The 20417-nt window shown below is 58.0% G+C and overlaps 6 protein-coding genes across 15 annotated transcripts; 5 read left to right on the top strand and 1 right to left on the bottom strand.

Moving 5' to 3' along the window:
- The first annotated feature begins 16 nt into the window (after nt 1-16).
- On the top strand, nt 17-2760 carry Nudt22 (nudix hydrolase 22). Of its 3 annotated transcripts, none has more exons than XM_027944472.2 (6): nt 17-92; nt 472-967; nt 1430-1528; nt 1978-2075; nt 2213-2306; nt 2587-2760. In XM_027944472.2, exons 2-6 carry the CDS (start codon nt 488-490, stop codon nt 2686-2688), a joined length of 873 nt encoding a protein of 290 aa, XP_027800273.1. In that variant the 5' UTR covers nt 17-92; nt 472-487; the 3' UTR covers nt 2689-2760. The 3 variants fall into 3 exon arrangements, with proteins under 3 accessions (XP_027800273.1, XP_027800275.1, XP_027800274.1); XM_027944474.2 differs by lacking the exon at nt 17-92 and adding an exon at nt 96-109; XM_027944473.2 differs by lacking the exon at nt 17-92 and adding an exon at nt 117-321.
- Nucleotides 2761-3232: 472 nt separating this feature from the next.
- Dnajc4 (DnaJ heat shock protein family (Hsp40) member C4) lies at nt 3233-6462 on the top strand. Of its 5 annotated transcripts, none has more exons than XM_027944481.2 (7): nt 3233-3275; nt 3572-3673; nt 4398-4491; nt 4946-5130; nt 5217-5381; nt 6073-6159; nt 6251-6462. In XM_027944481.2, the coding sequence occupies exons 2-7, from the start codon at nt 3588-3590 to the stop codon at nt 6357-6359; spliced, it is 726 nt and encodes a 241-aa protein (XP_027800282.1). In that variant the 5' UTR covers nt 3233-3275; nt 3572-3587; the 3' UTR covers nt 6360-6462. The 5 variants fall into 5 exon arrangements, with proteins under 5 accessions (XP_027800282.1, XP_027800281.1, XP_027800280.1 ...); XM_027944483.3 differs by lacking the exon at nt 3233-3275 and adding an exon at nt 3343-3425; XM_027944480.2 differs by lacking the exon at nt 3233-3275 and having other exon boundaries at nt 3332-3673; nt 5220-5381.
- A 306-nt stretch (nt 6463-6768) lies between these two features.
- Vegfb (vascular endothelial growth factor B) lies at nt 6769-10105 on the top strand. 2 transcript variants are annotated; one of them, XM_027944566.2, is made up of 7 exons: nt 6769-7045; nt 7608-7650; nt 7958-8154; nt 8344-8417; nt 8602-8637; nt 8977-9111; nt 9719-10105. In XM_027944566.2, exons 1-7 carry the CDS (start codon nt 6986-6988, stop codon nt 9738-9740), a joined length of 567 nt encoding a protein of 188 aa, XP_027800367.1. In that variant the 5' UTR covers nt 6769-6985; the 3' UTR covers nt 9741-10105. The 2 variants fall into 2 exon arrangements, with proteins under 2 accessions (XP_027800367.1, XP_027800365.1); XM_027944564.2 differs by having other exon boundaries at nt 6772-7045; nt 8876-9111.
- A 1975-nt stretch (nt 10106-12080) lies between these two features.
- Nucleotides 12081-14955, top strand: Fkbp2 (FKBP prolyl isomerase 2). Of its 3 annotated transcripts, none has more exons than XM_027944493.2 (6): nt 12081-12182; nt 13428-13596; nt 14110-14222; nt 14342-14388; nt 14701-14736; nt 14814-14955. In XM_027944493.2, exons 2-6 carry the CDS (start codon nt 13432-13434, stop codon nt 14873-14875), a joined length of 423 nt encoding a protein of 140 aa, XP_027800294.1. In that variant the 5' UTR covers nt 12081-12182; nt 13428-13431; the 3' UTR covers nt 14876-14955. The 3 variants fall into 3 exon arrangements, with proteins under 3 accessions (XP_027800294.1, XP_027800292.1, XP_027800291.1); XM_027944491.3 differs by lacking the exon at nt 12081-12182 and adding an exon at nt 12679-12769; XM_027944490.3 differs by lacking the exon at nt 12081-12182 and adding an exon at nt 13168-13261.
- LOC117794877 (dapper homolog 3) lies at nt 12211-13125 on the top strand. Its single transcript, XM_034636883.2, has one exon. The coding sequence runs from the start codon at nt 12328-12330 to the stop codon at nt 13123-13125; it is 798 nt and encodes a 265-aa protein (XP_034492774.1). The 5' UTR covers nt 12211-12327.
- Nucleotides 14956-15389: 434 nt separating the features above from the next.
- Nucleotides 15390-17753, bottom strand: Ppp1r14b (protein phosphatase 1 regulatory inhibitor subunit 14B). Its single transcript, XM_027944489.2, has 4 exons — nt 17291-17753; nt 16104-16187; nt 15817-15849; nt 15390-15727 (listed from the first exon to the last, which is right to left on the bottom strand). Exons 1-4 carry the CDS (start codon nt 17546-17548, stop codon nt 15659-15661), a joined length of 444 nt encoding a protein of 147 aa, XP_027800290.1. The 5' UTR covers nt 17549-17753; the 3' UTR covers nt 15390-15658.
- Nucleotides 17754-20417: the final 2664 nt, after the last annotated feature.

Below are 20417 nucleotides of genomic sequence, written 5' to 3'. Positions count from 1 at the left end.
ACGCCAGGACCCGCCAATGAGAAGCCTTGGAATAAAGGGGCGGGCACTTCCGCTTCGGGGGAAGGGGCGGAGCCTGCGGGCCCAGCTGGCCGGTAAGTTACTAGCGCCGGTGAGGCTGGAGGTTCCGGATTTGGGAGGGGTCCTCGCGCGTCAGGGGTTGGAGGCAGGCTCTCTGGGATTGGGGACTTGAGCCTTTGGGGGACCCAGAACCTTTGGGTTATAGAGATGCCCAAGAGTCTTAGGGATTTCTGGCAGCACGAGACGTGGGCACCCAGCGGGCTCAGGACTCTTGCCCGGATGATAGGACTCCAGCTACCCAAGGCAAGGCCAGGGAGGTTCAGCGAGGTTGGTGGTACCCCAAGAAGATATGTGTCCGAGGAGGCCAGATGCTTGGGCCAGGGGGTGACTGTGTAACACCCCACCCTGCCTCCACCCCACGGGTGACAGGCCTACCTGTGTCCTCCCCCATAGCTGCCCTGTCCAGGCCATGGATCCTGAGGTATCCCTGCTGCTTCAGTGCCCTCCTGGGGGGCTGCCTCAGGACCATGTAGGAGTGGAGCTGAGCCCAGCCCATGACCGTCGCCCACTACCAGGAGGGGACAAGACCATCGCTGCCATCTGGGAAGCCCGGCTACAGGCCCAACCCTGGCTCTTCAATGCCCCCAAGTTCCGCCTGCATTCAGCTACACTGGCATCCACTGACTCTCCTGGTCCACAGCTGCTTCTGCGCCTGGGCCTTACTTCCTACCAAGATTTCCTGGGCACCAATTGGGCCAGCTCAGCCTCCTGGCTGCAACAGCAGGGAGCCATGGATTGGGGTGACAAGCAGGCCTATCTGGCAGACCCACTGGGGGTGGGTGCCGCACTAATCACAGCTGATGACTTCCTTGTCTTCCTGCGGCGCTCTTGGCAGGTGGCCGAGGCCCCTGGGATGGTGGATGTCCCTGGTGGGCACCCTGAGCCTCAGGTGAGGTGCCAGGCTGAATACAAATGCAAAAAGTCCCAGACAGCTCAGGGGAGCTGGAGTGCTAAGCCTTTCCTTCTGTTTTCTTCATACCTTAAAGGGAAAATTGGCCTAGTGTTTAACTGAGTCACCCCTGCTGCAGCACCTTCTCAGAGGGCTCCCCCAGGAGTAACTATCCACCTCTGTTGCCCACAACCCTCTCACATTCCCAATCTGCAACAGACCTGTGGGGAGGCCAGGAAACATGGGGGGGGAGGAGAATGGGCAGAGGAAGATGCTTCACCCAACCCAACCCCCTGTGTGACCTATTCCTAAATTGGACCTCTGGTTGTCCATCTGGAAAATGAAGGGCCTGGGGATCACTAAGACTCTTACACTGTGTCTACCCAGGCCCTCGGGGCCAGCAAGTGGGAAGACAGGGTGGGAAGAGGATGGAGAGCAGAGGCTGAGCCTGACTTCTCACAGGCTCTGTGCCCTGGTGACAGCCCCCAGCACAAGGACCTCCCGGGGGAACTGGTGGTACGAGAGCTCTTCTCCAGTGTCCTACAAGAGATCTGTGATGAGGTGAGTGAGGAGTGTTGCCCTTCCCTCATGATGACATGAAGGAAGTGGGTAGAAACTGCTAGAATTCCATAGGTCTGGGTTGGAGGGAAGGTCTGCTGGTATTGAGGGAGCGGGGCATAATCAAAATGGAATTCTAGTTTTTAGTTCCCTAGGCCTCAAGTTCTTCCTCTTTCCAGTGGAAACAATATTGTTGATTCAAAAAGGAGTAAATGGGAATCTGTTACTAAATTCACTTCCCTTGAGTGAAGAGATTTCCCTAGGTAATCTGTTCAATCTCTTTGCTTCTGATTTTCCCATCTGTAAAATTAGCAGCTCAAGATCTAATATTCTGATCCAGGACACTTGTTCTATGAACCATAAAATATTGTACAAGGGTAATAGGCAGTTCTCTATGGAGAGGGGCAAGGATATGGACAGTGGACATTGACAGGTGGGACCCCCTGCCCCAGGTGAATCTGCCGCTGCTCACCCTGAGCCAACCCCTGCTGTTGGGCATTGCCCGAAATGAGACCAGCGCCGGCCGTGCCAGTGCCGAGTTCTATGTCCAGTGAGTGGGCTCTGGGACACAGGATCTTGAATCCTGGGGAAGATGGGTGGAAAGCATTGGGGATGTGACAGTTGGGGTTCCATAGGGATTCTACAGGACTGAGCTGCTCCCCAAACTATCCTCATGTCCTTGCCCAGGTGCAGCCTGACTTCTGAGGAGGTGAGGAACTATTATCTGAGTGGGGGACCTGAGGCCCACGAGTCTACAGGAATCATCTTTGTGGAGACACAGGTGCGGGGTAACTTTCTGCATCTTGCTTGGACTATAGGGTTAGGGCCTGCAAAGAAATCTGGTGATGCATGTCTGGTGGGTGGGACTGGCTGGTACAGGAGACTCCCAGGTTTATTCCAAAGTCACAAAAAGAGACTCTCCTCCAAAGGGAAAGGCCCAGGGAACATGGTAAGTCCTCTTAACATGTCTCCCTATAAACAGTGCTGTGCAGCGGGCTCTGAGGCTCAACCCCAACAGGAGACAAGGGCTAGATGTGTGGGTCTCACTGTCTTCCCCACAGAGAGTGCAGAGATTGCAGGAGACGGAGATGTGGGCTGAGCTCTGCCCCTCAGCCAAAGGCGCCATCCTTCTCTACAACCGAGTTCGGGGAAGTCCCACCTGAGTTAATGTAGAGTCCCAGCCCTGGGGGACTGTCATCACAGCTCTGAAGACAATAAAGAACTTTATTCTTGGATTCCATTGGCATTCGCTGTTTCCATGACAGAGGGTTCGCTGGGAGAGCCCTGGGTGGGTGAGACCGAACGCGTCATAGAAAAGGAAAAAAAGAAAAACAAACACAAAAACACATCAGCTCGGCCTCAGTTTTCTCCCCCTGCAAGGGGGGATGAGAGATGTGCCTCCCATGCCAAGACAACGCGGGGTGGAAGCAGCTCTGTGAAACGTGCCTCGCTGCTGAGCAGACCAAAGCCGTCTCCGCGGCACCGAAGGGCTGCGGCTGGGCCAAAAGGCTCGTTGAGGGTCGGGCTCAGCCCCTCCTGCCGCCCGGGACTGGGGGCCTGCGCATTTCGGCAGCTCCGGGGACCTCTGCTAAGCGGCTCGGGCTGCAGAAAGCCGGTCGAGGGGCCGGGGGCGGGGTTTAGCCACACACTCGCACCTTCCGGTAAAGTGGGCGTGGTCTGAGTCTAAGCCAATGAGAGCTCGGGGGCGGGACCCGCGGAGGCGCAGGAAATGGCGGCGACTGCGGAGTTCGTAAGTGGAGTGAGGGCGGGACTTGGTTGTGGTTCCTCCCTCAATTTCCTTCAATCACTCTGGGTGGTTCCGGGGGTCCAGACCTGTAAGCCAGAGCCTGGAAAGACCTGGAGGCAGGGACGGGTCCAGACATGGGGGACTGACCCTGAGGTAGGAGGCCGCCCCCGGGCCTGCCTCGATCTTCTTTTGCAAGAAACCCCTGGCCAGGCTCCTTCGCTCTGCCCGAGCCGCGAAGAGTTTGATATCTGATCGGATCTGGTCTCAATGCACCCCTCTTGGTGGGCTCCTTTCCCCAGCTGTCCACCCGCCGCCATGCTGCCCCTGTTGCCCCTGCGCCTGTGCCGGCTGTGGCCCCGCAGCCCTCCCACCCGGCTCCTCGCAGCGGCCTCTGGGCAGCGGTGAGTTGGGCTCCTGGGGCCCCCGGTTGTTCAGCGGGTTTCTGTTGAGGGCCTGCCCAGCTTAGGCGCTTCTTTGCTTGCTGAGATAGATACCTTGCAGTCTTGTCTTAACCCTCACTTTCAGGTTGAGGACATTGAGAATCTCATCTGAGACTGAGATGAGCCTCAAGGTCATCAGCGAGTTAAATGGGAGATCAGAAATTTGAGCCCAACAAAACCCCAATACTCTTTCCATAACTCCACTGGTAGTCAAGCATAACTCACAGAAGTGGGGAAGTTGGTTACAAAGATGCAGATTCCTGGGCCCTGTTTTGGAGGTTCCATCCTGGAGGAATGAGATGGGTCTTCAGAAGCACCTTTGTCGTTTTTGAGAGGGGGTCGTCCTATGTTGCTCAGACTGGCCTTTAACTCCTGGGCTCCAGTGATCCTCTTGCCTCAGTGTTTCTAACTGGGATGGCAGGCATGTGCCACCATGCCCGGCTTGGGAATCTGTTTTAAAAAAACGTTCAAAGTGTTTGTGATGCAAGGATCTGAGGACTACACTTAGAATCCTGATTCAGACCATCCCTGAAACACTCCGAAAAAGAGGGATGGTCTGAGGACAGAACTGTCTTGGGAACTGCCTGAACTCTCTTCAGCTCCTTCCTAGTGACTGAGTTGAAGGGTGTGGCCCAGGGAGGCTGGGATGGCAGGGAAGGGTACCAGTTTGGGCCTCTATCCACAGGTCTGGCCCCAGGAATTATTATGAACTATTGGGCGTGCATCCTGGTGCCAGCGCTGAAGAAGTTAAACGAGCTTTCTTTACCAAGTCCAAAGAGGTACTAGTGCTCCCAAGGCGGGGAGAGAGGAAGTGGAAGTCTGAGCCAAATAGGGGGGTCACCCAACTTCCTAGGAGTAGGCCTGTGTCTCTGACTGGAGCCCCATTCCTTCAGCCTGCCTGGAGGGTGGGTGCTGTACTCAAGGATCTGCCCAGGTAGGAGGCAAAGCTGGGGGCACAAGACATCAATGTGCCTGATGAGCTTACTGTCTGCTCTTGAGAAACCTGCACCAGGGTATTTGGAAAGGAGGATGGCAGGTGTAGAGGGCTTAAATGAGGAAAGAGGGCTGGAGTCTGGGCTTCTTGACTCTTTGGCCTTCTAGAAGGGTGGGTCTTCTGGAGGGTTATTACAAAAGAGGGTCCCTGGGATTGATGTGAGCCCTTGTGGATCATCAGGATGGGAAGTGGGAAGGGTCACTGAAAGGGAGATAAGGGGAGTCCTGCCTTGCCTCTAGCTGCACCCTGACCGAGATCCTGGGAACCCGGCCCTGCACAGCCGTTTTGTGGAGCTGAATGAGGCATACCGTGTGCTCAGCCGTGAGCAGACCCGCCGCAGCTATGACCACCAGCTCCGTTCAGCTAGCCCCCGCAAATCTCCAGGGACCACAGCCCATCCCAAGTCTGCCCAACAAACACAGAGGTACAGGGGTCCTGCCCCTGCTTGCCCACACTCCCAAGTCTCCTGGAAAGCCATATCATCACATTGTCCCTTCCTTTGTCTTCCAGCAGCTCCTGGGAACCCCCCAATGCACAATACTGGGCCCAGTTTCATGATGTAAGGCCACAGGGGCCCCAGACGAGGCAGCAGCAGTACAAACACAATCAGCGGGTCCTGGGGTACTGCCTCCTGCTCATGCTGGCTGGCATGGGCCTGCACTATGTTGCTTTCAGGTGCATCCTTGTCCTCCCCAGGGTGATGGGCAGAGGGTAGGAGGGTGGTGAAGCCACTCTGGTTATCGAGCCAGCTACTGCACCCTATGTCCTGTGTGCTTGTCTCCCACACTAAGCATTTCATGAAGTCAGTCTTTGGAGCCTTCCTTTACTTGATAAAGGCAGCACTGCATGACAGGCTAATGTTGTCATTTTCAGTTTTTCATAATTTGAATATAAATCTTTGATGCTGGCTGCCAGGGGGGCTGGAGCCAACCAAAATAGGCATGAGAAGCAAATGCTTTGTGACAGCCTCACCAGCGACTTTCTTCATTTGGCAGCTGTCGCCTCCCTTCCACTCTCTCATGCATGCCTTGACATGGATTTTTCTATTAAAAAGATGCCTTAAGGCCCCCTGCCACCTCCAGCAGCCTGCCTAGTTCAGAGGAGGAGTTGAACCTTTCTAGGATCCTGGGAAGAGCATCCCTGTGTTCAGAGCTGCTTCACCACTTTCAGCAGGACAGAGACTTGGGTTCCATTGCATCCTGGATGGGCCTCTGCCACTCTGTGCCCCTCTCCCCACCTATCACAGGCACTGTTGGGGCAAGGTTTCCACAGATGTAAAACAGAGAGAGACCCTGGAACAGGGTGGAGGGGGGCTTCAGGAACTGCAGGAACTGGAGTATCAGGGTTAACACCAAAGGTCTTGCAGGAAGTTGGAGCAGATACACCGGAGCTTCATGGATGAGAAGGATCGGATCATCACAGCCATCTACAACGACACGCGGGCCAGGGCCAGGTCTGTCCCTGCTCTATCCTGCCTCTGTTTCCTGTCCTTGTACTACTGTCCTGGATCCCTGACCCTAACTCTCAGGTGCTCTCTCCTTCAGGGCCAACAGAGCCAGGCTCCAGCAGGAGCGCCGGCAAAGGCAGCAGCAGCCGCTACCCTCTGGGCATCCCCAAGGTCCAGGGATTGTGCCTCCCAGCACCGGCCCCTGAGGGGCTCACCTAGATGGGATCTGTACTGTATTCCCTCCTTGCGCCCCGCCCAAAACTCCCGCACTCCCCACGACGCGTGCAATAAAGTGATTCTTAGATCTCAGGTCCCGCTCGCTCCTTCAAGCCCAGCGCCCCCCGCCCGGGCCTCGCGCTGGGACAGCGCCCCGCCCAGTGGGTTCTGGCGGCGGCGACCAGGGAGGCCGGCCCCCTGGGCGGCACGTCCCCTTTCCCCTGAAGCGGCGGGAGGGGGTGTGTGGAGGGGGCGGGCCCCGCCGGCGCCTCGCCCCCCCGCCCCCGCCCCACGGCCCGGTGGGGAGCGCGTGTCTGGGTCACATGAGCCGCCCGCCCGCTAGCCCGGGCTCGGCCCCCCGCCGCCCCCGCCGCGCCCGCCGCCCGCCGCCGCCACCGGCCGCCCGCCCGCCCGGCTCCTCCAGCCGCCGCCGCTGTGCTGCGCTGCGCTGCCTGCGCCCAGGGCTCGGGAGGGGGCCGCGGAGGAGCCGCCCCCCGCGCCCGGCCCCCGCCCGCCGCGCCCGGGCCCGCGCCATGGGGCTCTGGCTGCCGCCGCCCCCGGCGCCGCCGGGCTAGGGCAATGCGGGCGCCCCCGGCGCGTGGCCCCCGCGGGCACCATGCGCCCCCTGCTCCGCCGCCTGCTGTTCGCCGTGCTCCTGCAGCTGGCTCCAGCCCAGGTACGTGCGTCCCCAATATCCCGCCTGCCCGCCGTGCCCTCTCAAGGTTGGCGGAAGTGGAGAGGAGCCCAGCGGCCTCTGCCGAGGGGATCAGCAGGTTAGGCCTCCAACTTGAGCAACGTGGGGACCCCCGGCGGCCCGGGCATCCACCAGGAGATACCCCTCCTCCAAGGCCCGCCAGTCCGGTTCTGGAGCCACTCCTCCACCCCACCCCATCCCCTGGGTGCTGTGGGGGGCGGAGCTGCTTCAGTGCCCACAAGACCTGGTTCGGCGCCCACTGTGCCCGCTCCTGACCTGCAACACCAGAGCAAGCCTGGCTCCAAGGCTTGGAGGAGATTTGATGGCACCGGTAGGGCGCATCTGGCGGGTCTTGGGCCAGGGCAGGCCCAGGTGGCCAGGAGACAACAGGTAAAGCTGCAGTGGAGGCCCTAGGAACGAGGAATCTGGAAAGATGTCAGTGAAGCCGTGAAGCCTCCTGACTCAAGGGCAGAGCCCTAGGGATAGTCACAGGACTACTTTCTCCTGGAGGGCACCTTGGGTCCAGGTCTTTTCTTCCCCACAGGCCCCTGTCTCCCAGCCTGATGTCCCTGGCCACCAGAAGAAAGGTAATTGTTACAATAATTTCACACAAGCCAGTTCTAAGGAGTTGTCACATGCACTGATTCTGGGCTCCTGGTGTCTATCATCATGTGAAATCAAAACTCCCCTGTAAGATGCAAACTATCCGTTTCACAGAGGAGGACACTGAGGCAGAGGGGTTACTTGACAATCATGGGTGGGAAGACAGGTTAAGAGGGTAGAGGGGGTTTGCTAGTGGAAGGTGGCTGTGACGACGTGGGAACTGGGGAAACAGCTGCTGGGAGCAGCTGCAGGAAACCCAGTGGGGATTAACCCTTGTGGGTCTGCCCGCAGTGGTGTCATGGATAGACGTGTATGCTCGTGCCACCTGCCAGCCTCGGGAGGTGGTAGTGCCCCTGACTGTGGAGCTCATGGGTACTGTGGCCAAGCAACTGGTGCCTAGCTGTGTGACTGTGCAGCGTTGTGGTGGCTGCTGCCCTGACGATGGCCTGGAGTGCGTGCCCACCGGGCAGCACCAAGTCCGAATGCAGGTACCAGGGCAAACGGGGCAAGCAAGTTGGGGGGACACTGGTACTCTGGGAGCTGAGCCAGCCCAGAGACTGGAGGACAGGAGGCTGGGGGTTGGTGGCCAGGCCCTGGCTGTTGGATGAGCTCTTCTCTCTCCAGCCCCTTTCCTGTCCCCCTCCCTGCTGTGTCTCCCATTCTTCTCCTGAGCACAGATCCTCATGATCCGGTATCCAAGCAGTCAGCTGGGGGAGATGTCCCTGGAAGAACACAGCCAATGTGAATGCAGGTGCCAGCCAGGCCCAACTTCTGAACTTGCAGAGTCCAGGCATGGGGGTGTCGGGCGTGGTGATACACCACGGTGGGGACCAGGTTTCTAAGAGTGGAGCCTAAGATAGACCTGGGATCTTGGGCAAGAGAGCAGGATGCATGAATTTTCTGACCCTGTTCCTCTTTGTGCCTTCTCTTTTCAGACCAAAAAAAAAGGAGAGTGCTGTGAAGCCAGACAGGTGAGTCCCTTTGGGCTCCTGCCGAGCTGGGGTAGGAGCTCAGGCCCGGCACTCAGAACATAATATGTGGTGGCCAGGGAGTGCAAGAGCCAGTCAGGAAGCTGTGGTCCCCTCTTCTTCCTCCCACTTGGTTCCCCTGTCCATTTTCTTCTGCTCCTTGAATCTGTGCCTTCTCTCCAACCCAAAGTCCTGGGAAGACTCTTCCTTCCCGCCCCAGACATGTCGCTTCTCCTCCTAGGGCTGCCACTCCCCACCACCGTCCCCAGCCCCGCTCTCTTCAGGGCTGGGACTCTGCCCCTGGAGCACCCTCCCCAGCTGACATCACCCATCCCACTCCAGCCCCAGGACCCCCTGCCCACGTTGCACCCAGCGCCGCCAGCGCCCTGACCCACGGACCTGCCACTGCCGCTGCCGACGCCGCAGCTTCCTCCGTTGCCAAGGGCGGGGCTTAGAGCTCAACCCACACACCTGCAGGTGAGGGTTTGTGGGGTGGCACTTGATTGGGAAGGCATCAAGGCCACATCCTGGAGCAGGTCCAGGGCGAGCCTGCCGGTGGGAGAAGGCCAGGGAAGGGGAAGCTGTTGAGCGCGTTGAACAAACATTTACCAAATGTCTGCTGGCACTGGGATCAGCAGGAACACAGCTCGCATCAGAGTCGGAACTCATACAGGGGAAAGGTGGTGCCAGCATAGAATGCTAAGGGTGGCAGTGGGGCACCTGACATATCTGAGGTGTTAGTCAACTCCTGGAGGAGGTGACATTTACCTAGAATGGAAATGAGGAGGATAGTGGCAGAGGTCTGGGCCTTCCTAGAAGCCTATACCACAGACATTTTCCCCATTATATGGGTGCTGAGCAAACGGGATATATTGGAACCCCTTCTTCACCTTTTTCCGCGGTGTCTCCCACCACCCATGTTCCACACTGAGGTCATGGGATGACATAGGCCAGGCTGGGGGTAGAGGGATTCCTTGGAGATTCAGGGGAGAATAGGGTTCACAGGAGGTCACAAGGGAGTTCATCAGGAGGAGCTGGGGCTGCATTCCAGCCCTCACAACCGATCTGTTCCTTCCATCTTCAGGTGCCGGAAGCTTCGAAGGTGACACATTACCTTTCAGACTCAGTGGGCCACTTGCTTCACAGGCCACACCCCAGTGGGAGAAGAGAAGAGCCTGGGGAGAATAGCCCAGCCCCAAGTCCTGGAATCTGCTTTAGGACCTGGGCTTCTCAGAGGGCTTTCCTGCCATCTAACAAAGTTGATGAGGAGACTTGGCAGCAGCAAGAGGGGTCACATGCCAGCTTGGGGGGATGGGGTGTTGTCTCAGTTTTTAACTAACTTGTGCAACTGATTGTCTTACACCTGGCTCTTGCCTCCCCTAAGAAGACCCCAACCTCTGCAAATAATGGGCTTTGATACAAAAACTGTGACCCCCCACACACACCCTGATAAAAGAGATGGAAGGAGCTATCCCTGCCTGTGTCACTGTTTGTCACTGTGCAGACTGACTGGTTGGGTTAGGAGTATCTGTATTACTCACTGCCTGCTAGACCTGGAGCTCGTCTTGTGTCATGCAGATGGAGGCAGTGGGGCCCGAGCCCCCACAGCAGATCCCAGATAGCCAGAACCATGGATTCAGCACATTTCTTGTCCCCTGCTTATTACAAGGGTTCTGTCTTCTATGGTTAATGAACTTGAAGTTGGACCCAGATCTGCTGAGTGACCTTGGCTCCCTCTGCCCATTTTTTTCTGAGTCTCAGTTTCCCCATGGGCACATGGAGGGAACAGTGGATTTCTGTGTTTGGGGCCCCCTAGACTCCAGACAAAATCTGAGTCTTGTGTTCACCTGATCATTTTCCTGTTAGGCTCTAAGGCTACCATCTGTCCTGTCCTTCACTCACTTCTGCCTAAAAGGAAAGTACCAAAGTTTTGTGGCTGGTGGGCTCCTCTCAACTCAACCCACACTATCTTCTCCACCTTCACCTCCTTGGCACCTTGGTGCTCCCTCATCTGTGGCTACATGAGACTCCTGACTTGTCTGAACCAAGCTCAGCACCCACTTTTCTTCCTGTAGCCTTCAGTGCCCAGGGCTGGGTGGCAAGGCAATGGACCCAAAGTCAGTGTTGGGTACCAATGTTTTGCCCTGCTAAGGCACGACATCCAGAGGCAGAGTTAACCCAAAGCAGGTAGGTATTGGGTCAGAGGGTGTACTCATGGTCTTAGTGGGCCCAAGGAAGAAGTGGGTTAAACCGTAAGAAAGTTCCTGGGGCTAGAAATGTGGCTCAAGCGGTAGCTTGCTCGCCTGGCATGCGTGCGGCCCGGGTTCGATTCTCAGCACCACATACAAACAAAGATGTTGTGTCCGCCGAAAACTAAAAAAAATAAAAATTCTCTCTCTCTTTAAAAAAAAAAAAAGAAGAAGAAAGAAAGTTCCTGAATGTGATTACTGCTTATAAATCATTTCATTAGCTGTGAGGTCAATTATGCCATAGGCCAGTTAGAGTGGGACAGATGAGGATTAAGGCCCTAGAGCTACCACTTCTGGGTCCATTTAGTCCCACTAGACATGGATGATGCTGCGCTTCACCTCCTGGCTTACTCAATTCTTAAGGTCTGTGTCATGATTTTTTTTTTTTTCAACTGAAGAAATGGACTCAGGCAAATTGGCCTGGAAATTAGGCCTTAAGTCTTTCCCTAACACCTAACACTGCACCTAGGTTTAGCTGCTTCTCAGCTACAGGTTGAGCTACTTGTTGATTCCACCAGTTGGGCACTAGTGGGTGATGGGGTCCCTGAAAATTAACTTTGTCCTTTAGGAATGGGCCCAGCCAGACTACTGCAGTCATGACCTGGTGCTCTCTTGGTGCTCGCTCGGTGTGCACAGGCAGGTGGGCATAGATGCTGTAGGAGAGGGGAGGGGAGGAGCCTTCACGAACTCCAGGGCCTGGCGCTGCACATTGTCCCAGTCCTGCAGAGGCCCGTGGGGTGAGTGTCATCAAGCCCATCTACCAGGCGAAGGAAACCGCTCAAGGTCACACAGCCACAACCAATGGCAGATCTGGACTTCAAGCCCGAGTGTTACTCCGAAGCCCAGTTCTTCCCACAGGAGTGTACGAAGAGGCCAGTGGCAAGCAGGATTGCTGTGGAAGAGGCCAGGGACTTCAAGACCTCCTGGGGAACCCATGACTGTTTGACTATAACGTCACTCTGACCCATTTTTTTTATAATTTCTTTTTTATTTTTTCTCTTTTGACATACATGACAGTAGATGTATTTTGACATATACATGCATGGAAAATGTCACTCTGACCCTTTTAGAAGTCATTTTGACCGAAACTAACGGACTACAACTCCACCGGAAGTGACGTATAAGTCACGTGGCGATATGGGAGGCGGAGCCAGGGGAGAAGCGGCGCTAGGGGGTGTGGCAGCGGGTTTCGTATGGTCCAATAAAGGAGGGCGGCGTGGCCTGGCCTGCAGCGACTAGGACGCGCCTGCGCAGAGGTGGCAGCACGACCGGGGTTGACTCCGGGGGCGCGGCGAGGAGGTGAGCGGGGGCCACAGCCCGGGCTGGGGGGAGCCGGGGTGCAGGAGGGCAGGCTGGATCAGGCCGGGCAGAAGCGGGCCGGGGCTCCGCGTGTCAGCGAGGGATAGGTGACGAGGAAACGGGCTGGGGTCGGAGCTGTCTGGAGATGCCGCAGGGGGAGGGTTCTCACGCCGCACGGGGCGGAGCCCTGGAGCTCGGGGCGGGACGTGGAATAGAAACGGGTGGACCTTCCGAGCGGGTGCGGGTGGAAGGCGGAGCTCGGGGACGGGGGGTAGAGCCAGGACGGCTGGGGGGCGGAGCCTATCCCTTGGAGGAGGAGCTGGAACAGGTGGAAGGCGGAGCCTCGGGTTCGGAGACCGAGGGGGACGGAGCCCAGGCACTGGGGGCGGGGCCTCAGCCGGTGAGTGGCGTGGCTGCGGTTCAGGAAAAGGGGTCTAGTTCGGCTGAGGGCGGAGCTTCAGGGCCGGGGGCGGAACTACACTCTCTAAAGGGCGGAGCCAAGGAGCCAAGCGAAGGGCTAAACCCGAGTAATGGCCCGGGGCGTCCACGCGGGGGCGGTCTCCGTGGTGGCCGAGCCTGGGGACGCGGTAGGCCGAGAACTCCCCCGGGAGAGGTGGTGTGGGTGGAGCGGGCTCGGCGGCCAGCCGACACCGGGCCAGTCTGGGTGCCTCGGAGGCCCCCCAGGGCGCAGAGCTGGGGTGGAGCCTCCGGAGGAGGCACAGGGCCAGGCTGGGGGGTACCTCCGGAGGACCGGGCCTCCCCGGAGCCACCCAGTGGGGATGTGTGGGTGCCTCGGGGCCGACCCCCTGCAGCGGCCTCAGAGGTGTGGGTGTGCTGGGCAGGGGGCAGCTGGGTGTGGCGTGAGTGGGGCCGCTCAGTCGGGGCAACTGGTGTGCAGTCAGATAGGGTCTGGACTTTGCGTAAAGGGACGGGTGGGAACTGAAGAGCAGAGGTGGGGACCGCGAGGGAGGGAAGGTCTGGGGGTGAGCAAAGGGGCGGGGCCCTGGCTGCTGTGGCCTCCCCTGACCCCCTCCCCTCGCTGCTGGGGTCCTCATCCAAGCCCCCTTCTCACTGGACTGGTAAGTGTGGCCGCGGAGCCTTGGGGGAGAGGGTGGTGACCCGGGACAGGGGGGTCCCCAGGGGCAGGCAAGGTTTCGCTGGGGGTGGAATCCTTTCGGTATCTGGTGGTGCTCCATGCCCTCCCCACCCTCTTCCCGGTCTGTCGGTCGGGGTCTGTGCCCGCAGAGACATGAGGCTGAGCTGGATCCTGACAGTACTGTCCGTCTGCCTGAGTGCCCTGGCCATGGCCACGAGGGCCGAGGGCAAACGGAAGCTGCAGATCGGGGTCAAGAAGCGGGTGGACCACTGTCCCATCAAATCGCGCAAGGGAGACGTCTTGCACATGCACTACACGGTGGGTGAGGGGCGGAGCTCCTGGGAGTGGGTGGGGCTTCCGGGGACCTGGAAGAACTTGAGTCTGGTTTCTTCCCCAACCAGATGGGTGACATAGGGCAAGTCCTTTCTCACGTATAAGTACATTTTCATAGTTCTTTCTCATCCTTCACTGTTTGCTGCCCAACTGGACACCAGAAGGATTCTTTTTTTGTATTGGGGACTGTACCTAGGGGCACTAAACCACGCCTCCAGCCCTTCAGGGCCACTAAGTTGCTTAGGGCCTTGCTAAATTGCTGAGGCTGGCCTTGAACTTGTCATCCTCCTGCCTCAGATTCTTGAGTTGCTGGGATTACAGACCCACACCACCATACCTGGCCACCAGCAGATTTTTTAGAATGAACTATGAGCAACGCCAGGCTCTGTGCCCTTAAGGTCTATGGCCACAGTGCTATGGGGGCAGGCCTGATGAAGGGCAGGTGAGGAGGGGGATCAGGAGTGGTTTCTGCTCACAAGTCTTCCCATGGTTCCACAGGGAAAGCTGGAAGATGGGACGGAGTTTGACAGCAGCCTGCCCCAGAACCAGCCCTTTGTTTTCTCCCTTGGCACAGGCCAGGTCATCAAGGGCTGGGACCAGGGGCTGCTGGGGTGAGTCTGGGGTTGGAGGGATGGGGTGTGCATGGCCATGATCTAGGAGGTGAGCTGTGGGAGGCAAGCCCCACCAGGAGCCTGGGTATTGCCCTGGCTGAGCATGTGTTCTCCTGCAGGATGTGTGAGGGGGAAAAGCGGAAGCTAGTGATCCCATCTGAGCTGGGTAAGAGTCCCTGTGGGTCTTTTGGGGGAAGGGTGAAGGTAGCTTCAGCCTCACTGATCCCCACCCTATCCATTCACTACAGCCCATGCCTCCTTCCAGTCTGGCTGTGCCCAGCAATGAAGACAGGGCAAGGCTTGGGCGTTCAGCTATAGTGCCCATCCTCTGTCCTCTAGCAGGCCTGTGGTATCCCTTCCCGTCTTCATCTCACCCTCCATTTCTGGCCTTGCTGCTGCAGGACCACTCCTCTCTTTGCCTGAGTTATTAGAAGAGAACGTGGCACAGCTCACTTTGTTTCTTGTGTGTTTTTGACAGGGTATGGAGAACGGGGAGCTCCCCCAAAGATCCCAGGTAATAACCCTTCCTACCACCCCACCCACCCTCTCCCTGGAGCCCAGGTTCAAGTTTAACCCTACTTCTCCCTCCAGGTGGCGCAACCCTGGTGTTCGAGGTGGAACTGCTCAAGATTGAAAGACGTTCAGAACTGTAGCCAGCTGCCATGGAGGGGCAGAGGGTGGGGGGCCATCAGGGACCAAACTTTAAAAAACAAAAAAATCCTTAAAAGCCCAAGGAGTGAACCTGTGTTTCTTTGTGGGCTCTGAGAGATTAAGACGTAGCTTCAGGGCTGGGGTATGGTCAGTGGTAGAGTGCTCGCTTAGCATGCTCAGGTCCCCTCAACTCTGGCTTCACCAAACAAAAATAAAATACCATAGTTTAGCCTCTCCCTTTTCCGGGTATCTCCCTACCCTGCTCTCCTTTCTGACTGCAGAACCTTGGAGGTCTAGGCTCAGTGGCATGGTGACCTTGCCCAGGGGAAATAGTGTTCACATCTGTCACCAGCAACTCTGCTTCCCCAGCTCCTTTGAGTGCCTGGTCTGGGAGGCAGCACAGGTATATTGCCATGGCTACATGGCCCTTAGGAAGACCTGTGGTCACCTGGGGAGAAGCTGAGCTGGCAGCAATTGTAGATCAAAGTGTACCCCCTAAAAGACCAGCCAAGCCTATCAGCTGCTCCAAAGGATCCTAGCTTTATTAAAGGGCCCGCGCCGCAGTCAATATAAAAACACAAAAAGTCCCATCAGTTTAATAACAATAAAAAACCCCAAAAATGGAAAACTGAGGGGGCAAGGGAAGAGGCCCCTAAGCCAGGGGCATGGGGAACCCTGCTCATGGCACCAGGCCTGGCCACAGGGTCCTCTGATATTGCTGTTGCTACGAGGTCGGGGACAGCGATTGTCCTGTGGGAGCCACCATTCACCTGGGTCAGGGACCCTTATTTCTTCTGGGGTGTGCTCAGCTTCTGCATGCCCCGGATCTTGTCCAGCAGGCCAGAGATGAAGGCCTAGACAGGAGGGGGTGGCATTAGGGATACTAGACCCCCAAGGTGACAGGAGCTGGGGCTCCATCCCACCCTCTGGGAAAACCACTTACCTCGGTGGGTTTGTAACAGTCAACCAGCAGCTCCTAGTGGGTGGGGTGAAGGAGGGGTAAGTACACTGTGAGTTCTCAGGGATGGGGGTCTAGAGTTCCCCTATACCCACTTCCAGGGAACAGGGGCCAACTGGAGGCAGAAATGTCACAGTTAGGCAAGTACCGTCAAACCCATTTTTCAGAGGCAGAAACTGAGACCTGAGGTAACAGCTAAATGACTCAGACCAGAGAAGGCCTGGCTCCAGGGCCTCCAGGCAGCCCTCTACCTGCTGCCCAAACCCCCTCACCTTGACCCTGGCAGCCCGGGTATCATCGGTCTCCATGTCCAGGAGCTCATCCACGTCAATCTCCAGCTCTGGGATCTCTTCTTCCTGGGGTGGCAGTGGGGGAGGAGGGCGAGACAAGGGCCTGAGTCGAGGAGTGAGAGGGGTTTGGAGTTGAGGTCCCTGCCTACCTCAGCACCAGCGGAGCCTTTGCCCAGCAGACAGGGCAGCTGCTCTGAGAAGGAAAACAGATCAGGCCTGTGCCAAGGCAAATTGCCCAATGGGGGGAGCTTCCTGTCCCTGCCAGTGGGCACCGGGGGTGCCAGACAAGGCCAGACAGCCAGGGCTGGGGACCTTGGGCTGGGAACCTGGCAGATGTGTCTCCTGGACTTCCGGGCCCCCCATCTCAATAGAGCACTGGTGGGACCAGCTGTCCCAGTTCATCACAACCCCTCCCCTCCCCCAAACACCTGTCATAGCTTCCTGGGAGTGAGGAGGAAGTAAAGGGTGAGGGGTCAGTGGGAAGAACCCATGCCTGAAAAAGTGGAAACAAAGAGCCCATGCTTTGGGGAGGGAGGGGGGCGCCCACCACCCCTCCCCCTCAGGAAGCAGCTATCCCCTTCAGAGCCAGCTGCATTCCAGGGCTAGGCTAGGGTAGGGTAGGCAGCACCCGGCAAGCCCACTCCTCCACCCTGCCCCGGGGGGCCTGAGTCACCATCTGAGCAAACAGGGAGTCATGGGGTGGAGAACCAGAGACCCGAGACCAGAGATGGAGCTAACTTGCCCGTACACCAAGACAGGGCTCCAAGCTCGCCCATTAAAACAAGCAGACCCTTTAGAGTACCCTCACCAGTCAGAGCAGCGCCTTTTAGCAAGTCTAAGCTAAGCCGGTGGGTTAGATCTCCTTCCACTACCAGCCCAGGCTCGCCCCTGTCCTGCCCCATGCCAGGCTATCCCTCGAGGTTTCTGGAGGACATCACGCTTGACCTGGGGAGTGGCATGAAGGAGGCCGGGTCTGAGGCAGCGGAGAAGGCTGGAACGACTTAGGTCAGACAAGAAAGAGCATACACTGGGGGCGGGGAGTGCCGAGAAGGGTGCGCGCGGAAGCGGAGCGCCCATTGACTCCGGTGACAGGCGGACTCACGGTGGGGTTGCCTGGCAGACGACTCGGGGACTGATCTTAGGGTGTCGGCGCGGGGTGGGGAACACACCTGGCAGTCGTAGAGGCGCGTGAGCTGTTCCAAGATCCACTCCTCTAGGTTGAGGCGCTTCCGTAGCTCCTTGCGGTCGTACTTGACGGTGACCTTCCCTTGGCGTCTCACTGGGCCCTCGTCGTCCGCACCGCCCGGGCCCTCGCCTGCCGCCCCAGGGGGGCTCTGAAAGTACACGCGGGGCCCAGGGCCACCACCGCCCGGCCCAGGGGCCGGGGCCGCCAACGCCGCGCCCCCCGCGGGGCCGCTGTCCGCCATGGCGGCCGCCGGGGCCACGTGCGCGCCGCGGGCCCCTCCCTGCGCCGCCGCCTCCCGGACGCCCGCCGGCTGGCTCCGGGCCACTGGCTCAGGTTAGCTCGCGGGCTCGGTTCCGCGCGGCTCCGCGGCGAGGGCGGCGGAGGGGGCGCCCGGGGGCAGCTGCAGCATGCGGAGCCCCCGGGCCTGGCCTGGCCGCGCCCCGCCCCCTCCCGCCGATCCGCCCGCCCTTTGTCCCCCGCGGCCGCCGCCCGAGCAGCCGCCGCCGCCGAAGCCGCTTTCTCTGTCTAGCTCTCTTCCTCCGCCCCCCGACCACACCCCCTTAAAGGGCCAGCCCCGCTTTGGGCCCCTCACCCCCACCCCGCCTCCGGGTAGCGGGTAGGGGAGGGTCCAGTCCGCGGAGGTCTGGGCCTGGCTGTTCGCACGCCCCTAATTTAACCTCCTAGCCCCAAACCCAGGCTTATACTAAGCATCTGATACCAGGACTTGCGCACCCGCCAGATCTCTAGCCCTCATTGGATCCGGTCTTATTCTGTCCTCATTGAGACAGAATGGGGGGCGGGGGCGGGCGCACAGAGGCATGGAGGGGAGAGGGTCCTGGGAGTAGGGCGTGGGTCCGTGAGGAGTCATGGGAGACCCAGGGGTCTGGGTCCTTAAACCCCTTGGCCTGCAAGGGACGAGCGGGCTCCTCTGAGCGGACCGACACGTGGACCGGGTTCCCAAGAATGGAGAAGTGGAAAAGGCGGGCAGGAGCTGCCCAGGTGCTCAGACGTCCTACTTGGCGGGGGTCCCACGCCCCCAGTGGAGGCGGCTCTGGTTGGGGTGGACAGAGCCGGCCCTCGGGCTAGAAGGGCCCGACCCAACGCAGCCACCGCCCACCGGCCGAGATGGCGGCGGACCGGGATTGTGGGAAATGTAGTTCGCCGTCGGCCCCTAGAGGCCGTCCCGCCCCCGGGGCGCAGCCCGGCCGGGAGGCGCAAACTTGTTTGGGGCGCCCTCCTAGGGCTAGCCGCCGCCCTCCCTGCCCCGCAACCTGAGCGCTTACAAAGGAGGAAACTCCAGAGCCTAGAACTGGCACATGGGGGAGCCAGGACTCAAAATAATAAAGGTAATAATAACAGCTGACCCCTAAGGAGCGTTTATTGGGACCCTCACCCAGTGGTTCTACCGTGAGGGTAGCTCCTCTGTCCCTCACACCTCTCTTAAGCAGGCTGAGCATCCCGTTCCGTCAGTATTTGATTCTCTGTATCTTCAAACTGACGCATTCATTCGTTCGTTCATTGTCTCCCACTTCTAGATTGCGGGGTGGAGAGCTGTGCTGGCCTTGTTGCTGATGCCCCGGATAGAGTCTGCTTCTCTGCAAACCCACTGTATTAGAAAATTACCTGGTTCCTGCAGAACCCCAGTCCCTAGAATTATCAGAAGCTTAGCAGGCAGCTCCACACTGTTGGGTGAACAAATAACTGAGTTAAAGAATGAGTGACCTGGGCTGGAGTTGTGGCTCAGTGGTGCAGTGCTTGCCTAGTATGTGTGAGGCACTGGGTTTGATTCTCAGCACCGTGTATAAATGAATGAATAAAATAAAGGTCCATCAACATCTAAAAAAAAAATTTAAAAAGAATGTGTGACTTCCTCAGAAGGCTGTGAATATTAAATAGGAGTGTGGCAAGTTCAATTTTTAAAAATATCGTCCTTATTTTATTTATTTATTTTTAATGTGGTGCTGAGGCTTGAACCCAGGGCCTCGAATGTGCTAGGTGAGCGCTCCACAGCTGAGCCACAACCCCAGCCCAGGCAAGTTCAATTTTGATACTAGAGGCTAATGAATCACACGGCTACATAGAGGGGGAGCTGAGATTTTGAGCTGTGTGCCTCCCACTCCTACAGTCCCCAGTCAGCCGGCTTACCAGTTCCACACAGGGTCTCAGGATCCCAGATGTAGTAAGTCCCAACCCCTCACAGACACCTTTTCTTCCCATGCAGGATAGAGCCCTCTACACAGGTAGGGTTTAGAGAGGGCTGGGATTGGCTCAAGGCCACACAGCAGGTGCTGAGCCAATCTTGAACCCAGGACTTCAAGTTCATCCTTTACTCTGTAATTGGGAAAAGAGACAAAGAGAAGACACAGGTGGGGTCTCTGGTTGAGGCAAGGGGGGTGGGGCTTAGTCCAAGGGAAGGGTAGAGTGAGGGAACCTCGCTCCCCAGCTCATGCCCTGGCCTTAGCCTCCTTCAGCCAGCCTGCAGGAGCAAGGCTGACCCTTGCTCTTGCAGATTAAGCAGGACCCACCCATCTAGAGCCTGGCCTCTGGCTGCAGGCCTGCAGCCAAGTCCAAATTCCCCACCATGCCCCACCTCACCCCATCAGGGCAGGCCAGCTTTCTGAACCCCAGTATTGATTCGGAATTTATGGTGCTCCTGGATTAGAGAGGGGACATACTTGAATGGATTTTAGTACCCAACAGCTATTGTGGGAGTAGTGCCTACAGATCTCAGTGTTCCCAAGTTGCTGATTATGAATACTGGTCTTGTCCCTCTTCCCCACAGGGTTGGTGTAAAGGTTTCCAGTCAAGTTCAAATGTTGGATCCCCCTTTAAGGGTTCTCTCCAGCACACCCTCTCTGCCTTTCCTTCTGGTCATCATCTGTACCACCCTGAGAACACACCCAGATTCCTCGGGTTGACTTCCCTGTCTGTCCAGTCCCTTCCCATGGCTACCCACCCAGAGAACAGAATGGGCATGCTGACCTGCGCCTTTTGGAAGCCAGGCTGCCCTGAACTGCCTGGGTTTGGATGTGGAGGACTAGGTTCAGATCCTGGCCAGGGGCAAGTCACTTACCTGTTCCGAGCCTCCTCCTGGAGGCTGACCACCCTCA

This window comes from Marmota flaviventris, chromosome 9, assembly GCF_047511675.1.
Source record: "Marmota flaviventris isolate mMarFla1 chromosome 9, mMarFla1.hap1, whole genome shotgun sequence".
NCBI classification, from domain to species: domain Eukaryota; kingdom Metazoa; phylum Chordata; class Mammalia; order Rodentia; family Sciuridae; genus Marmota; species Marmota flaviventris.
Note: the sequence above shows the minus strand (reverse complement) of the source record. Positions and strands in the feature narration are given on the sequence as shown.

Bases quoted from the DNA above. Each gene is read 5' to 3' on its own strand.
- Nudt22 (XM_027944472.2), top strand. From the start codon at position 488: ATGGATCCTGAGGTATCCCTGCTGCTTCAGTGCCCTCCTGGGGGGCTG. The intron at 968-1,429 runs GTGAGGTGCCAG...GACTTCTCACAG, and splicing joins GTGGGCACCCTGAGCCTCAG to GCTCTGTGCCCTGGTGACAG. The intron at 1,529-1,977 runs GTGAGTGAGGAG...CCCCTGCCCCAG, and splicing joins TACAAGAGATCTGTGATGAG to GTGAATCTGCCGCTGCTCAC.
- Dnajc4 (XM_027944479.2), top strand. From the start codon at position 3,540: ATGCACCCCTCTTGGTGGGCTCCTTTCCCCAGCTGTCCACCCGCCGCC. The intron at 5,131-5,216 runs GTACAGGGGTCC...TTTGTCTTCCAG, and splicing joins TCTGCCCAACAAACACAGAG to CAGCTCCTGGGAACCCCCCA. The intron at 6,160-6,250 runs GTCTGTCCCTGC...TCTCTCCTTCAG, and splicing joins GACACGCGGGCCAGGGCCAG to GGCCAACAGAGCCAGGCTCC.
- Vegfb (XM_027944564.2), top strand. From the start codon at position 6,986: ATGCGCCCCCTGCTCCGCCGCCTGCTGTTCGCCGTGCTCCTGCAGCTG. The intron at 7,651-7,957 runs GTAATTGTTACA...GTCTGCCCGCAG, and splicing joins CCCTGGCCACCAGAAGAAAG to TGGTGTCATGGATAGACGTG. The intron at 8,155-8,343 runs GTACCAGGGCAA...TCCTGAGCACAG, and splicing joins AGCACCAAGTCCGAATGCAG to ATCCTCATGATCCGGTATCC.
- LOC117794877 (XM_034636883.2), top strand. From the start codon at position 12,328: ATGCCGCAGGGGGAGGGTTCTCACGCCGCACGGGGCGGAGCCCTGGAG.
- Fkbp2 (XM_027944493.2), top strand. From the start codon at position 13,432: ATGAGGCTGAGCTGGATCCTGACAGTACTGTCCGTCTGCCTGAGTGCC. The intron at 13,597-14,109 runs GTGGGTGAGGGG...ATGGTTCCACAG, and splicing joins TCTTGCACATGCACTACACG to GGAAAGCTGGAAGATGGGAC. The intron at 14,223-14,341 runs GTGAGTCTGGGG...GTTCTCCTGCAG, and splicing joins TGGGACCAGGGGCTGCTGGG to GATGTGTGAGGGGGAAAAGC.
- Ppp1r14b (XM_027944489.2), bottom strand. From the start codon at position 17,548: ATGGCGGACAGCGGCCCCGCGGGGGGCGCGGCGTTGGCGGCCCCGGCC. The intron at 16,188-17,290 runs GTGTGTTCCCCA...CTGCCACCCCAG, and splicing joins CGCGCCTCTACGACTGCCAG to GAAGAAGAGATCCCAGAGCT. The intron at 15,728-15,816 runs GTAAGTGGTTTT...CCTCCTGTCTAG, and splicing joins ACTGTTACAAACCCACCGAG to GCCTTCATCTCTGGCCTGCT.